This window comes from Sceloporus occidentalis, unplaced genomic scaffold (genome assembly GCF_023333645.1).
Source record: "Sceloporus occidentalis isolate IW3139 unplaced genomic scaffold, rSceOcc1.0.p SCAF_6, whole genome shotgun sequence".
Classification (NCBI taxonomy): Eukaryota; Metazoa; Chordata; class Lepidosauria; order Squamata; family Phrynosomatidae; genus Sceloporus; species Sceloporus occidentalis.
Window position 1 is genome coordinate 106,657,644 of NW_028316986.1, and position 16,997 is coordinate 106,674,640.

The window sequence follows — 16,997 nt, forward strand, 5'->3', positions numbered from 1 at the left end:
CGCCAGCCCCATGTCACAGCACCAACATGCTCCCTAGCCAGCTTCTTTTTAAGGGCATCATAAGGGCATGTATGGACGCCCAGCCCTACGGAGCCCTAAAATTGGCCCCAGGCTAGTGCAGAATGCCAGTCTGTACTGGGCCTCTATTGATGCAAAAAGTGGAAATTTCAAATGGTTTAAAATATAGCCGTTCCTGGGTTTAATCTTCAGTGTGTATTATGTGAGCTCTTTTTCATTTCCAGTTCTGATTTGTTTCTGTGGACAAGTCATGATTGATTATTACCTATAAAGCTCTAAGAGAGTTACCTACATGAACATACTTGCATGATACGTTCAACATCTGAGGCCCTGTTACAGGCTTCACCACCTTCAGAGGTGGGTGTGGTGGGGATGTGTGAGTTGTACTCCTTAGTAAGCCTAACATGAACTTGAACTCCTCATACATCAAAGCAAATATGATATAATAGGCCTCACTGAAACCTGGTGGGATGAGTCTCATGAGTGGAATGTAGGAATAGAGGGGTATAACCTTTTAAAGAGAAATAGGCCAAACATCAAAGGAGAAGGAATAGCATTATATGTCAGGGATATTTACACCAGTGAAAAGATCCAGGACATCAATACTGGAAACCAGGTGGAGAGCGTCTGGATAAAAATTAAAGGGGAGGGAAACAACAGGGATATTATTGTGGGAGTCTTCTACAGAACCCAAGTCAGACAGAGGAATTGGATGATGCCTTTCTAGAACAGATGACCAGAAAGGAGAAATGTAGTAGTGATGGGTAACTTCAGCTATCCTGATATTTGAGGAAAGTCAAACTAAGCCAAATCCTCAAGGTCTAGCAAATTCCTCACTTGCCTCGAAGACAATTCCATTGTCCAAAAGGTGGAAGAGGCAACAAAGGGGTCAGCTATTTTAGATCTGATCCTAACCAACAGAGATGATTTGGCTAATGGGGTGCAAGTGGTGGGATCATTAGGTGGAAGTGACCATGTTCTCCTGGAGTTTGTTATACAGTGGAAAGAAGAAGCCAGGCATAGTCAAACATGCATTCTAGACTTTAGGAGAGCTGATATCAGTAAACTTAGAGAAATGCTGGGGGTGATTCCGTGGTAAGGAATACTAAAAGAGAAGGGAGTTCAGCACTGGGAGTTTCTCAAATGGGAGATACTGAAGGCATAATTTAAAACAGTTCCAGTGAGAAAGAAAAATGGGAGGTGTCTCAAGATACCAGGATGGATGACTAAGGAACTTTCAACTGAGCTAAGTTTTAAACGGAACACGTATAAGGAATGGGAAAAGGGGGAAATCACAAAAAAGGAATTCAAAGAAATAGCAAGCATGTGTAGGGGTAATGTCAGAAAAGCTAAAGCGCAGAATGAAGTCAGGTTTGCTAGAGAGGTTAAGAACAATAAAAAGGGACATTTTGGATATGTCTGTAGCAAAAGGAAGAAGAAAGAAATGATAGGGCCATTGCATGAAGAAGATGGCAACATGCTAACAGAGGACAGAGAAAAGGCAGAATTACTCAACATCTTCTTAGCCTCAGTGTTCTCAGAAAAGGCAAAGGTGCTCAACCTGAGGATAATGGAGCAGAGGACAGAATAGGGGAAATTCAGCACAGAATAAGCAAAGAGAAAGTACAGGAATACCTGGTTAATCTAAATGAATATAAGTCTGTAGGACCTGATGAACTACATCCAAGAGTATTAAAAGAACCGGCAAATGTAATATCGGAGCCATTGGCAATAATCTTGGAGAACAGGAGAAGTCCCAGCAGACTGGAGGAGGGCAAACATTGTCCCCATCTTCAAAAAGGGAAAAAATCCCAACAATTATCGTCCAGTTAGTCTGACATCAATACCAGGAAAGATTCAAGAGCATGTCATTAAACAGAGAGTCTGTGAACATCTAGAAGGCAATGCCATAATCACAAAAAGTCAGCACGGGTTTCAGAGAAACAAGTCATGCCAGACAAATCTTATCCCTTTTTTTTGATAAAAAATACCAGCTTGGTAGATTAAAGGAATGCTGTGGCTATAGTATATCTTGATTTCAGTAAGGCCCTTGACAAGGTTTCCCATAACATTCTTGGAAACAAGCTTGTAAAATGTGGGCTAGACAAGGCAACTGTTACATGGATTTGTAATTGGTTGTCCAGCCGAACACAAAGGATGCTCAACAATGGTTCCGTTTCATCCTGGAGAGAAGTGACCAGTGGGGTCCCACAGGGCTTTGTCCTGGGGCCAGTGCTATTCAACATCTTTATCAATGACTTGGATGACAGAATTGGGGGCATACTTATCAGATTTGCAGATGACCCCAAATTAGCTGGAATAGCTAATACTCCAGAGGACAGGATGAAAATTCAAAATGACCTGAATAGACTAGAAAGCTGGGCCAAAGCTAACAAAATGACATTCAACACAGAAAAAATGTAAGGTACTGCACTTAGGGCAGAAAAACGAAATGCATAGATATATGATGGGGACACCTGGCTTTAGGAGACTACATGTGAAAGGGATCTAGGAGTCCAAGTAGACCAGAAGTTGAACGTGAGTAAACAGTATGATGAGGCAGCTAAAAAGGCCAATGCAATTTTACACTGGATCAATAGAAGTATAGTGTCTAGATCAAGGGAAGTAACAGTGCCACTCTATTCTGCTTTGGTGAGGCTTCACCTGGAATACTGTGTCCAGTTCTGGGCAGCACAATTCAAAAAGGACGTTGAGAAACTGGAGCATGTCCAAAGGAGGGTGACTAAAATCATGAAGGATCTGGAAACCATGCCATATGAGGAATGACTTAAGGCGCTGGGCATGTTTAGCCTGGAGAAGGAAAGGTTAAGAGAAGATGATATGATAGCCCTGTTTAAATATTTGAAGGGATGTCATATTGAGGAGAAACCTCCTGACAGTAAGGGCTGTTCGACAGTGGAGCACACTCCCTCAGAGTGTAGTAGAGTCTCCTTCCTTGGAGGTCTTTAAACAGAGGCTGGATGGCCATCTGTCAGGGATGTTTTGATTGAGAGTTCCTGCATGGCAGGGAGTTGGACTGGATGGCCCTTGTGGTTTCTTCCAGGTCTACAATTCTGTGATTCTATGAACTCAGATTTCAGAACTTCTTCCTGATCCGGGTTCATGTGGACCTCTTGCTCTTCAATTTTAGTGGATGGCAAGACCCTGCCGTACATTTAATTTTTTTATCCTCCTGTCTAAGCACTACATTTTAAAGTGAAATGTATGTCTCATGTTGCTATTTTAATAAGGTCATTGGTATATTTGATTATATCAATATTATTTTTTGGGTATTTAATGCGGATGCCACTGGATACCTTGTGGAATGTCTAAAATGTGAGTAGGTAGTAGGAGATTTTTGTAAAACTTAAACTATTCAGGAGCTTAGAAACAGGGGACAGACTAGAATGACTGCATATACACACACACACACACACACACACACACACACACACACGTCTTAATGGGCCTAGACAGACGGGGAGAAAGGTCCTTTCTCTCCCAGATAGAGGTCATAGCAAACAAATGCTGCAGCCTCCGTGAGGCTTAAAAAACCCCCTGCTCCTGGCGGGTTCTTTTTGCGTCACACGTGGGGCGCCATTGCCACTCTCGCACGCACCAATGACATATGTGCAGCACAGCGCCTTTGGATGTTGCGCCGCACGTACATCATCATTGTGGTCCCTGTGGATGGTGGCGAGCCATGATAGATCCTGGACAGCCGAGTAGGGCCCGGGAGCATGCGGATGCTCCACTCGCCCGAGCCCTAAAATTGGCCCCAGGCCCACGCTTTGCGCCAGTCTGTACTGTGCCAATATTATCCTTCAACAGAGTTTTAAAAATGGGTTACAGAAGCCAGAAAACATAAGAAAATTGAAGTAAATTAAAATAAATATGCTTATGCATATCCAAAAGCTGAGAAACAGCAGCAAAAGGTTGCTGTGGCAGCATAGAGGAATATACTGGGGGGGCTATAGAAGTAGTATCCATTGTGGCACAGTAGTCATGTGAAGGTTTTTTTTGTTGTTGCTTAGGTTTAGGCAGCTTGATGTATTTTGCAAATAACAATACAAATTGCAACATACTTTGAGTGGTACAATTGTTACATGCGTTTGATCATCATTACACAAAAATCATTGAAAAATATTTGTGTATATGAAGCCCGGTATGTCTTTCCTTCAAATATGGTACAGTTGCTGAAGTTCATTGTGCAGTTCCAAACATATCTACTCAGAAGTATTGAATTCAGTAGGAATACATACAAATAAGTGGTGTCTTAGATTGGAACTTTAATGTACTTTAGCTAACTCATATGATCCTCTTTCTTGAATAGGGAGCAACTCTGCAAGAAATTAAAAAACAGTACCGTTTGCTGTCACTGAAATACCATCCAGATAAAGGAGGAGATGAAGTTATGTTTATGAGGATTGCAAAGGCTTATGCAGCGTAAGTTTTTAAATAAATTTTCTTCGTGAGAAGAGCAATTGATGCAAGTGAACACACAAAAGATACTGACATCCTGATTGAAATCTTTGAACTAGTTGGTCTGCTTATGGCATCTACCAGTTGCTCTAATTCCAGCCTAATGTTACCTGCATTAATTCTGTGTTACCCCAACTCATTTCTATACTTCCTCCTAACATCCTAGTGTGATGATGAGGTGTAGTACTTACATCCATTAGCCAGATTAGAGCTAAACTTATTTTTCCCACCGGACTTTTTAAAGATTGTACATATTTGTGGCCAAAATGGTATCTGCATTTATGATAAACAAGGATTCTAGAATGTCTTAGCTTATTGTGAATAAATTGCCTGCTTATCCATTCACTCCCACTTTGCTCCTTCTGTTAGGGTTACATCTAAACAATCTGGCAATGTTTGATTTATGATAGGGGCAGGGAAAATGTTGCCTATGGGCCACATATAGCAAGTAATAGCAAGTATATTTCTATACCACTTATCAGTGCACTTAAGCACTCCCTAAGCGGTTTACAAAGTGTAAGCTAATTGCCCCCAACAATCTGGGTACTCATTTTAGTGACCCCAGAAGGATGCAAGCCTACGTTGAGCTTGAGCTCTTTTTCTGGTATTGAAATCACAACCTTATGGTTTGTGAGTGAGTGGCTGTAGTACAGGCATTTAACCACTGTGCTACCAGGGCTCCTATTGCAACCCTAGCCTGCAGAAAACTGTTATTAAAATTTTGCAGCATACCACTAAAATGCTTTAAAATAAGCAGAAAAGGCTTGCTTTAAATGTTTTTTGGGACCATTTTATGAAAACTGAGTAGGAAACGAGGAAAACCCAATTAAACAAGAATCTCCTGCTTGTTTTAATGATCTCTTCCAGTTTGCTGCTAAAATTTGGTAGTACTTAGCAGGTCATAAGATGGTTGTAGTCCCTTAGACCCAGTGAATTTTCCCATCCCTGGTTTAAGCGTACTGTTTGAGCTGGGAATCTTGTTTGGTTGCTTCCTTGATAAGCCAGGGTTTGTAAACCAGTGATAAAAACTGTTTTTTGATTCTGGCTTTTAAAGGCAGCAGCAAACCAAGATTCCAGGTTTGCATAGTACACTAAACAAAACATCAGCTGGGTACATTTAACTGGCATGTTTGCAGGAATGAACAAAGTGTGAACAATGGGCTGAATATTGAATTTTCTGTGCAAACTATACCCCTGAGTTGCAAAATTTATTGCCAGTCATGTGTTAAGTGTCTGTTTGGGTAGCTTAAAGTATGTATATTGTAGCAAAGAGAGGATTGCAATGTTGTTGGACTGCTGGTGTCACTATTCTTCACCACTGACTATGCTAGCTAATTCTGAGGGGAGTTACACTCTAGGAGAGCCACATGTTCCTCATTGCTATTTTAGCACGATAGAGTAGTTCAAATGAAATGAGAATTTTTGCTTTGCTAGCACTTACTTTGTTTTCTTTGAACAGACAGTGATCTGCTATAACACTAAATGGTGATTTATTTACATTTACGAAACTCAGAAATATGCACTCCCCCTACTTTAGTGTAATTTTGAGGAGAAAGTTGGAAGCTTTTACTTTACATTTTCAGTGTACTTTATCTTTAGTCTGAATTGAGAATGGCCATCACTGTAGTTTAGTTAAACAAGTCATCTTGATTCAGTACAGTAATTTTATGACAAGTTCTATTTTGGTTTAATTAGAACACATGGGAACCCCATTCCAACTGATTCAGGCTGCAGCCATAAGCCACTAGAGACCATTTTTCTTTAGTATAGTAATTATTTTTTAATTTTATATTTTATTATTATTATAATTACAGTGTTACTCTCCTACAGTTAATTCTGAATAAGCTGATTCTGAACTTATATGTATTTTAGCAGTGTTATTGGACCTCCTCTGCCTCTTAAGGATTAACAGTTTTTAAAAAAATACCACAGTCCTTAGGACCAGAATATATGAATGAAAAAGAAAAATATCACCAAGCAAGGAAACAATCTTTCTAACATGCTGTTCTCTTTTTTTGGTTAGTTTAACGGATGATGAATCTCGAAAAAACTGGGAAGAATTCGGCAATCCTGATGGTCCACAAGGTAGTCCTGCACATTATTCTATGTATCTCTTTGTTTAATAAGTATCTCAGCCTTTGCCCTGTGGTTTTGTTTTATTGTATTGCTCATTCTCTTTGTTGCAGGTTTACAGTTTCCTTATTTGTTTTGTGTCAGCTAAACACAAAATTATTAGCTATGTTGGCTTGGGATTCTGAGAGCTGAAGTCCAAAATATCTAGATACTAAAGTCTGAGAACTACTGGTTTAGAAGTAGTGATATAGCCCAAAGTTACTTGGGCAAACTGCAGTTTTCTGTTTTGTGCACTGCACTAGGCCTTATTGCTAGATTACCTCTTAAAATAAAAGATTGTTCAAAGAGTATTATACAACAATACATAGGAAATAATTATATGAACATGCACCGAAAGTACAGACACCAAACTGTCACCAAACTATGAAAAACCACATAGATGTACTTCTTCAAGTTTCTTCTTTATAACTTTAGTGGTTACATATAGAATTCTACCTGGCTTGTATCACAGAAACCTGGCTGGGTGCGACTTGGACTAAGGCCCTCCCAGCTGGGTATGCCGTTCAGGAGCAGGTTAGGGAATGTGGGCAAGGGGAGGGAGTTGCCTTGGTCCACAAAAGCACCATCACGTTGACCAGGAGACCTGTCCGGAAAACAGATCATGTTGAGTGTATCTACCTGACTCTGAAAGCTAAGGACAGTCTGGGGATTCTGTTAGCATATCATCCATCCCATTGTCTAACAGACTCCCTGGCCGAGCTGTCACAGCTGGTCTTGGAGCTGGTGTTGGAGCCTCCCAGGCTTCTTGTTCTGGAGGACTTCAACATCCCCTTCGAGGCTGGTTTATCAGATCTGACAGGTGCAGCTCGGGAGTTCATGGTTTCCATGACCACCATGGGTCTGTCCCAATTAGTCTTAGGTCTAACACATTGTGCTGGTAATACATTTGATGTGGTCTTTAGTACAGATCAGGAATATCCGTGGGCGGAGGTAATTCAGTTGATCCAAAACGCTGCAGCCAGACTGGTCATGGGAACATCAAGATCAGACCATATTACTCCAATATTAAAATGTCTTAATTGGCTGCTGATCAGCTTCTGGGCGTAAATCAAAGTGTTGGTCATTACCTTTAAAAGTCTACATGGCTTGGGCCTGAGTTACTACACAATCCGCCCCGCACTCTCAGAACATCAGGGAAGAAATTATTGGAATATACGAAAACTAGACTAATTACAACTTTCCATAAAGGATTTACAGCTGCGGCCCCTAAACTATGGAACAACTTACCAGAAGAGATCTGTCTTATTACCACCCTAGAGGTCTTTAAGAAGGCACTTAAGACGGATCTCTTCCAGCGGGCCTATCCATCTAACCTTCTATAGCTGATCTCAAAGAACACTCCCACTTCTGACTTTGATAGCATGGAAAACAGACAACGATTTGGTCATTTTAGTGATTGGTTATAGTTTCGTTGTTTGTTCTATTGACTGTATTTTCAGTTAATACTGTATCTTGTATTTTATCGTTGATTTTATTCTCTATTGTAATCCCGCCTCGATTATTTACACCTTCAGAGCCAACTTTGGGGACCAATCACAAGCTTTATACAGAGCTAGTGGTATTGCCTCCATTGTTGGAACAGATCCATTACACATACTCTCTCTCCCCCCCCCCTCTCTCTCTCTATATATATGAATGACCCAGTTGATGGGGCAATACCTTCCTACTCATTTATAGTATCAGGCCCCACCTGGAATATTGTGTCCTGTTCTGGACCCCACAATTCAAAAAGGACATTGAGAAACTGGAGCGTGTCCAAAGGAGGGCAACTAAAATGGTGAAGGGTCTGGAAACCATGTCCTATGAGGAATGACTTAGGGAGCTGGGGATTTTAGCCTGGAGAAGAGAAGGTTAAGAGGTGATATGATAACCCTGTTTAAATATTTGAAGGTATGTCATATTGAGGAGGGAACAAGTTTGTTTTCTGCTGCTCCAGAGAACAGGACCTGGAACAATGGATGCAAGCTACAGGAAAAGAGATTCCACCTCAACATTATGAGGAACTTCCTGACAGTAAAGGCTGTTCAACAGTGGAACACACTCCTTCGGAGTGTGGTGGCGTCTCCTTCCTTGGAGGTCTTTAAACAGAGACTGGATGGCCATCTGTCAGGGATGCTTTGATTGAGAGTTCCTGAATGGCAGGGGGTTGGACTGGATGGCCCCTGTGGTCTCTTCCAACTCCATGATTCTATGATCAAGACAGGGAACTTGCTCTGTGGACATCTTTCTTGAGAGAGTTATTTAATTGTTCAGTCCTGCTGTAGCCCTAAATTGAAAGAGATTCAGATCATCTCTCTCATGTAGAAGGCTTTGCACATTGCTAGTCCTTTCAAATCTTGAGCTGTTAATCTTTTCAACTGGCCAATAATTATTAGTGTTCCAGGTTCAAATTATTTTAGTAATAGTTTAACAACTTCCCACTTCAAAGCAACAGGGATAACCCCATCTCACAAGAAAAGCATTTCCTGCTTCATGGGCCCCTCTGGAATTTTTCACTAGTAGCAAATTCTTCGTCATCTGTGCTTTTACACAGATTAACATATCCTTCCATTGCAGATACGTCTAAATCTTCAGGAGGGCATTTCTTTCATGTTAGCTGTGAAGAAATTTAATAAAAAGGTGCTAGCCAAGTCTATCAAGACCTCCACAAATATTAAATAATCTTCATAAGGAGAAAGAACCAGAGTACCTGCTCTATGATTAAAGCTCTAGAATGTCTGTATGGTTGGTTCTCCATAAGTATAGAATCCTCTGTGTGATTTTACAGATGGTTTTTTGAAGAAGCATTCCTCTTTTTCCAGCATGAGGAAAGTACAAGGACTTTAAAGCTGCATGATATATGCAGCTCATACAACTACTCCACTGTATTTCATAACTTTTTTTCCTTCTTCCTTGCAGCTACAACCTTTGGGATTGCACTACCAGCTTGGATTGTGGATCAGAAGAATTCTATTTTGGTAAGGTAACACTCTGTTCAATGATATGTCAAGCTGAAGGCCACAGTAGATATTATCTGAAAGGAATCTTATTTATTCCATTCACAGTTGAGGCCCAGTTGTGGAGGCTTTTTATATTATTTGGCAGTTCTTGGAAGGGTATGGTGTAACATAATGAGTAGCTGCAGAGTTTCTGGTTCTCTGACTTAAATGGGATGCATAAAAAGGAAGAAGGGAGAGTAAGGGGGGGGGGAAGGAAATGTGGCAGTGTCTTTGAGAATAACTGGGTTTTATTTTTGATGAGCTTTCATGGATATGAACCTACTTCTTTGACTGCTGTACTGAATTATAATCCTTTACAGATGCTCAGGAGAATGGTTGTACCCCATTAGAAGTAAGGTCTAGATTCAGTGTCAGGCTAGAAGCTACAATAAGAATCTTCCTCAATTTTTTCCTGTTTTCCCCAACTTGTGAGTTTCCCAGATCTGTGGAACAGGTTTTGATGGTATATGGAGGTCTGCAAGGGAGAAGATGGATTCTTTCTGTTCCTGCCCCGAGTTCTGCTAATGGAGGCATTCAATTAGATCTTGGCCTATAGTGTTTATCTCTCAAATAATTTTATACAATCTGCCAAGAAGAATAGTATCTTCTAGTATATCTTCTACGAATCCCTCCTTAATTGTTTGTAGGCTTCAGAATTTTTTCTATGCTTAAAGGTTGTGATCTTCATCTTAAGAGAGAGCTGTAAAAGTTACAAGTCTGTGATAGCTTTACCTATCTTAAATAATTGTTGGTTTATCTCCTATATTAATCCTTCTAGGTTTTGCTGGTTTATGGATTAGCATTCATGGTTATTCTTCCAGTTGTTGTAGTAAGTATTTCTTTGTACAAAACGGGTAGGGTACATCTTGGTAAAATAGGATAATGACAAAAGTATTAAGTCATCATAATTACCCTGCCCAAAGCTCTGGTGTAGTAATCATTTATTGGTCCTGTAGCTTAAGTAATATATTTTGCTACTCTGTGTAGCAAGTATACTGTATATATTCATGTATAAGTCTAGAAATTTAGGTTAAAAAATTGACCCAAAAACCCGAGTTAACTTGTCCACAGGTACCGTACTTTAACTCATCTATCTATCTACAGCATCTATCTATCTATACATACATATACATAAAACCATCCTCTGGTCAATGGCAAGAATTTAATCTGCCCTGGAAGCACTGATTCTCTCTACTATCTCATCCATCCAGCCTTTTAGTATGAGTACAAATAGTTATGCCTGCTGGAATTTTGTAAGTACTTTGCCATTGTTTTCCTTTGCTTTATTCTTTACATCATTCATTACATGTCTCTAAGTTTTACCCTCAACTTATCCTCGGATCATATCAAAATCCATAATTATGGCCCTAAAACCTATTCTTGACTTATATATGAGGTCGACTTATAGTCGAGTATATACGGTAATTTGAATGAATGTATAATTTATTTATTCAGAAATATAAGCTTTCAGAAGTTTTACTTTTTATTAACTGGAGCTGTGTCTTCTGTTTCTGACCACAACAGAATGGTTGGAGGCTGAGTAGAGTCACAGGAATGGATCTGAATGTTCAGAAGCATGTGTCAGTGTTCTGCATCTTGCACCCTGATGTGTGCCTTAGGAGCTTTCATTTATAAATAGTTGGTTGCTGGGTGCAATTGACAGCTTGTTCTGCCTGCTTGGTAAAAGAAAGAGAGGAACATTATGTCTTCCAAGGGAGAGATCTGGCATTCTGAGATGGCTGTGATTCCCAGTAGATTATTTATTTATTTAAATATTTATACGCCACCCCATAACACAAAGATCTCAGGGCATCTTACATACAACATTAAAACAAGTTAAATAGATCTTGTGCCTTCACCCCATTGCTTTCTGTATTGTCCATTGCACAATTCACCAACATGATGTGTTCATGATGCATCTTTAGCTCTTCCGTTTTTCCATCCTTTTGAGAGCTCCAAAGTTTTCTGCAGCTCATATTGTTATCACTTAGGAATTATTCATCTTTTGATCTTGGCAGAGGTGCTGAATAGACTTTAACAAATTTATGGGTACTGCACACTGAAAAACACTTCATTTGTAGTCATGTGCCTTCAAGTTGCTTTTCCCTTATGGCAACCAAAACCCTATCATGAGGTTTTCTTGGCAAGCTTTATTCAGAGGTGGTTTGCCATTGTGTTCATATGAGACTGATAGAGTGTGACTTGCCTAGTGGGTTTCCATAGTTGAACAAGGATTGAAACCCTGATCTCTCAAAGTCCTAGACTTCATCCATCCTGCAGAAATAATCCAGTTTCACACCACCTTAACTGCCATGGCTCAGTGCTATGGAATTCTGGGAACTGTAGTTTGTTGTGGCACTAGAGATCTCTAAAAATGTCTCACAAAACTACAATTCCCAGAATTATATATCATTGAGACATGGCAGTTAAAGTGGTGTCAGATGGTATTGTTTCTACAGTGTGGATGCAGCCTTAGTTTTTCATTCAAAACTTACACCATGCTCTTTATATTTTATTTATTGCATCTTAACATGCAAGGATATCCATACGGTATTTTGAAATTAATCTCTCTCTTCTCCCCCCCCCCCCTTAAATGGTTTAGGGTTCCTGGTGGTATCGATCAATACGTTACAGTGGAGACCAGATTCTCATTCGTACAACTCAAATTTATACCTATTTTGTTTATAAAACAAGAAATATGGATATGAAAAGTAAGTTTCAAAACACAGTGAAGCATAAAAAGATGGCTTGTTAATTTCTGTACTCACTTGCTTTTATAATGATAAAAATATAAGACTCTGTGATATGTACCTTGTGGATTATGATTTTTAGTAGTCTACTAAGCTGTATATATACTGGGCTTTCTTTTCTGTGCTGCCTGTCTGCATGAGTGTATTTTTCCCAACTTGAATCCCTAATGTTTCTAGATAGCAATTGCTGTCATTGTCAGTCTTTGGCTGTCCTATCTGGGGTTAGTGGGGTGTGTGGTCTGTGGATCCACATTTGGGAAAGGCATGTCATGTTCTTATAAGATGGGAACACTATGCATAAGTTCTAATACTTCAAGTATGAGTTGGAGGTCATGTGAAAGAATGGATTCTACCATAAACCCCTCCTGAAATGTGCATAGTAAAAGAAAGACTAGGCTATCAGATGAAAGCCGGGTTGAAATCGTTCTCTCTGACATGTGTTGCTTTAAAAAATAAAGAAGGACTTTTTAATGTATGGATACTAATCAGCCAGGTAACATCCCTCACCCCACCCCAACAAAGGTCTGTGGTGATACAGCTCAGATGGAGGCTTAGTGTGGTGATTGAAAGAAAGGGAAACCGAAACTTCTGGCTCTACTGTGTCTCAACTTCCTTTTCTGGAAGGAGAGAGAGAAGGAAAATTTTGATTATGGGAGAACATTAGGAGATGGTGGTGAGCTTTACAGGTCTTAACGAAGTCTCTGCTAAAGAAACCCCTTTTTTCAAAGTCATTTTACGCCCATCCAGCTCTTCTTTTTCCTCCTTGTCCTCTGTCTAACTGGATGTTTTGTAGCACTGATATTGGGAGGATGGTGAAGGAGAGCTGCAGAAACACAAACTTACAATGTCAGATTGCAGCAGCAGGTCTGCAGTAAGCAATATACAGTAGAACTTGAGCAGGACAAGAATAGGATTCTGCTCTAGCCAATTCTCCTATAGCTGTCTGCTTGCCTGTAACAGGCAAAGTAAACAGCAGCTGCCTACAGATACCCTTACTGAGATTATGTGAACAGCAAAACAGAGAGGAAAGAGGAAAGCAGAAATCTATACCCAGCATGTTAAAGACGCATACATCTGTAAGCCTGGCCACCAAAATGGGAATCAAGAAAAGTGGAACCTGGTAAAAGAAGAAAATAAATAAATCACTGGATAGTAGTATTAGTAGTAGTAAAATTTTATTCGGTCATTGACCAATACAAAAATTAACAATATAACAATTACACAGTGCAGTTATTAAAAATTGTCTATACAATTTCAATCCCTGGATACATATTGAAATAAGTTTTCAGGTGCTCCCTAGAATGTTATGTTTTTGTTTATTTAAACAAGGTAACCTGACCTGATAGTTTCATTTCACATGAGCATATTGTTAGTTTTGGATTTAAATAATTGCTTAAACATGATGAATTATTATTATTATTATTATTAAACTTTATTTCTAAAGCGCTATAATTATACACAGCGCTGTACAAAATCGGTAAAATTAAAGAGTATATAAAAGCCTGCCCAAGGCATACATTCTAAGATAATAACAATTAAAAAGAGGAATAGATAAAATTACCATATAGAGAAGAAAAAACAAATTAAAAACATCAAATATAAAACAATCACATCACATCAAGTATGAACTGTTCTTTTTTATGAGGCAAGAACTTATCCCTGTTCTTTCCATTTTATTTCTGATTCTGGTAGCAATTTTTCTGTTTTGAAAGACTGGTAACTGAGGTACACTCGTATTGGCTTCTGTACCAACACTGGAGGGAACTTGGTTGGGTTTTAATTACTTCCCCTTGTGCTGTCTTGAACTTGCTCTGGACGACTTTTGGAAATAGGTTTCCATTGGTTGTACGGGAGATAGAAAATGTAAAATGTGAACCCCAGTCCTCACAAAGGAATGGGTACTGAGGCACAATAATAATAATAATAATAATAATAATAATAATGGTAATAAGCATGAGTTTATACCAAGTATTATATACATGTTATCTTTTTTTTAGAGTGAATTCTCTTAGTTTGAATGTGCAACACATTTTTGAAAATTGGAAAGGTTTTTTTTTAAAGCTATGGTTTTGCTTCTAGTTTTGAACAATAGTTCATTTTAATTTGGTTTTATAACCAGGTAACAAGACTGTGAGCTTAATCACACTAGCAAGATCCTGCAGGCAAACGGGAGTTAAATGCAATTTAAATTAAATTTGAATTTAAACAAAACTTGCTAATTCGGGGAGTTTATAACACCGAATTGCTTCCAAAATGAAATAATGCAAAGTTAAACCGTAGTTAAAGCAGTGAAAACCGGCAGCTTTTTTACTTTCGGGTTGTTCCGAAAGTAAAAAGCTGCTGGTTTTCTCTGCTTTAACTGCGGTTTAACTTCTCATTATTTCACATTAACTGCGATGTTGTGTGATAAACTTTGGGCATTTCTGGGTTTTCTTTGTTAAATCACGTTTAACTGTCTTTTGCCTGTGGTATCTCGTTAGTTTGATAAACTCCTGTGTTAGGTTTTTAAGCCCTATACTGAATTTTTAAAGTAAGAAATACTTTTGAACATACTCTTTGAAAACCTTTCATTGTGCCTTTCCTATATGTAAGTGCAGTTTTAAACAATTTGGTAGAACTAAAAATACACATTAAAAATTCAAATAATAAAATCCAAAACGACTATTCTGTTTGCACACGAACTGTTACTTCAGCATTGCACAGGTTCTTGTTCATACATTTTATGGCAACACTAGAATCTGATCTGTTGCTGCTTAAACTTTGTTTGATTGATCCTGTACATGTGCTCCAATAGATTGACAGGTGCTCATGTTGGGAGGAAATCTATAAATAAAACTATTCTTGTCTTGCCATTCAGACATGATATCCTGGTCCGTTACAAGAAAATAGAGTCATCTGCTAGTTAATGGGATACTGGTTATCAACAGCCTTAAAAATGACATTGATGCCAGAGAATAGTAGGGCAAGCAACTGGGTACCAGTAGAAGAATGGGTACCAGTAGAAGAAGATATTCTGGCAAAATGAAATAGCCTTGTGTTAAAGCGCTATGGTCTTGGTCAATGTGGTGTTTGTGGAAACAGTGCACATTAATGTTACAGTGACTCAAGCAGATTAATAATTTAGTGGATACCTTCTTTTTTTCAGCTTGGCTTCCCACTGGGAATTCTGAATACAGTTGTGTTCAAATTATTTGGGAGTAAATCCCATTGAACTCAGTAGGGCTTATTCTAAGGGGTTATTCACATTGTGAAATTAATTCAGGATGAATCCAGGATAAATTTGCATTGCTTGCATACATCCCAAATGCACCTGATTAAGTTGGGGGGGGGGGTTGCCAAAAGCCCAATTAATCCGGGATAACCGGCAATGGCTCCCCCCGTTTTTAAAAAAAGATCTGCATCATCAGTAGTATGACTAACCAATATGAATAGACCCAAATAGATCAGGGATAAACCACTGCATACCAAAAAAGGGGTTCCAGTGCATTCTCATAGTTGGCTCAATCTTTGTTTGAATGCTTGCACGTGTGAACAACTGAACTTGCATAGATGTGGTTCCATAGTGTGAATAACAAACTTGGAATGCGTGAGGGAGAAGATTCACATCATTGTGCTAAAAAAACTGACACGTGAATGACCCTTAAGTAGACATGTCTAAGGCTGTGCTGTAAAGCTGTCACATCTACTCCTTGTTTCTCTTGACTTGTCTATGCTTTCAACAAGACAACTTATTTTCAATTGGTTGAGTTTTCCTTACTTAGGCGCGTTACCATTTGGAGGCAGCACATTCATGACATCCTAATGGCGGTGCCCATCTAGAATGGGCGCCGCCATTTTGTACATACTGTGTATGTACTAGAGTTGCCCAGGGGCATCTCTTCCAGACGCCTCCAACCCTAGTACGTACACGGTACGTACAAAATGGGGGCGCCCATTCTAGATGGGCGCCGCCATTAGGACGTCATGAATGTGCTGCCTCCAAATGGGGCAGCACGGACGTGACGTCCTTGTGCAGTGTGAGGGCGCCTGGGGCGCCCTTTTCACGGCCCCGGAAGGAGCTCCAAAACGGAGCTCCTTCTAGGATTTGCGTTGCTGGCGCAGCCTTTACACGGCTGTGCCAGCAACGCAAGGCAGAAAGGGGCCAAGTGGCCCCTTTCTCCTCCTCCCCACCACCATCAGGTGTCCTTGAAGCCCCAAGGACACCCCTTTCCAGGCTGCGAGCCTGGAAAGTGGCAGATCGGGGTCTGAGAGGCTTCCACTGTGGCAACTGAGGCCCCGATCCGGCAGGGAAAGGGCCAGATACAGGCTGCCCCAAACGGGCGGTCTGTAACGCCCTCTAGTTATGCAAAAAGTGCAGCTAAAAAGTGTGGACCATGGCCACAAACTGCCTCTCAAGAGTGCCAGTGCACATCTCATACCCCAGATTTTAACATTTTACTGGTGGGGGGGGGAACACCTTGCACCCCCTAAGGCAAGGGTAGGCACCTGTGCTTAGGGCAGGGGACCCTTCCCCCTCCATCCACCCAGTGGCCCAAAACCGGTATGGGGGTAGGAGTCTGATTCCTTTGCCACTTGATGGCATGCACGAGCAGACATGCAATATATATTTGTAGGTTCTAGGAAAGCTTTTGGTATA

The 16,997-nt window shown here is 40.0% G+C and overlaps 1 protein-coding gene across 1 annotated transcript in view; it reads left to right on the top strand.

Annotated features, from left to right (window-relative positions):
* SEC63 (SEC63 protein translocation regulator) overlaps nucleotides 1–16,997 on the top strand; it is a 52,129-nt gene that overhangs the window by 15,222 nt on the left and 19,910 nt on the right. Inside the window, exons 4-8 of the mRNA XM_089530634.1 lie at nucleotides 4,352–4,464; nucleotides 6,524–6,585; nucleotides 9,532–9,590; nucleotides 10,390–10,440; nucleotides 12,214–12,322. Of these exons, the coding sequence (XP_089386760.1) occupies nucleotides 4,352–4,464; nucleotides 6,524–6,585; nucleotides 9,532–9,590; nucleotides 10,390–10,440; nucleotides 12,214–12,322 (394 nt within the window). The remainder of the gene's footprint in view (nucleotides 1–4,351; nucleotides 4,465–6,523; nucleotides 6,586–9,531; nucleotides 9,591–10,389; nucleotides 10,441–12,213; nucleotides 12,323–16,997) is intronic.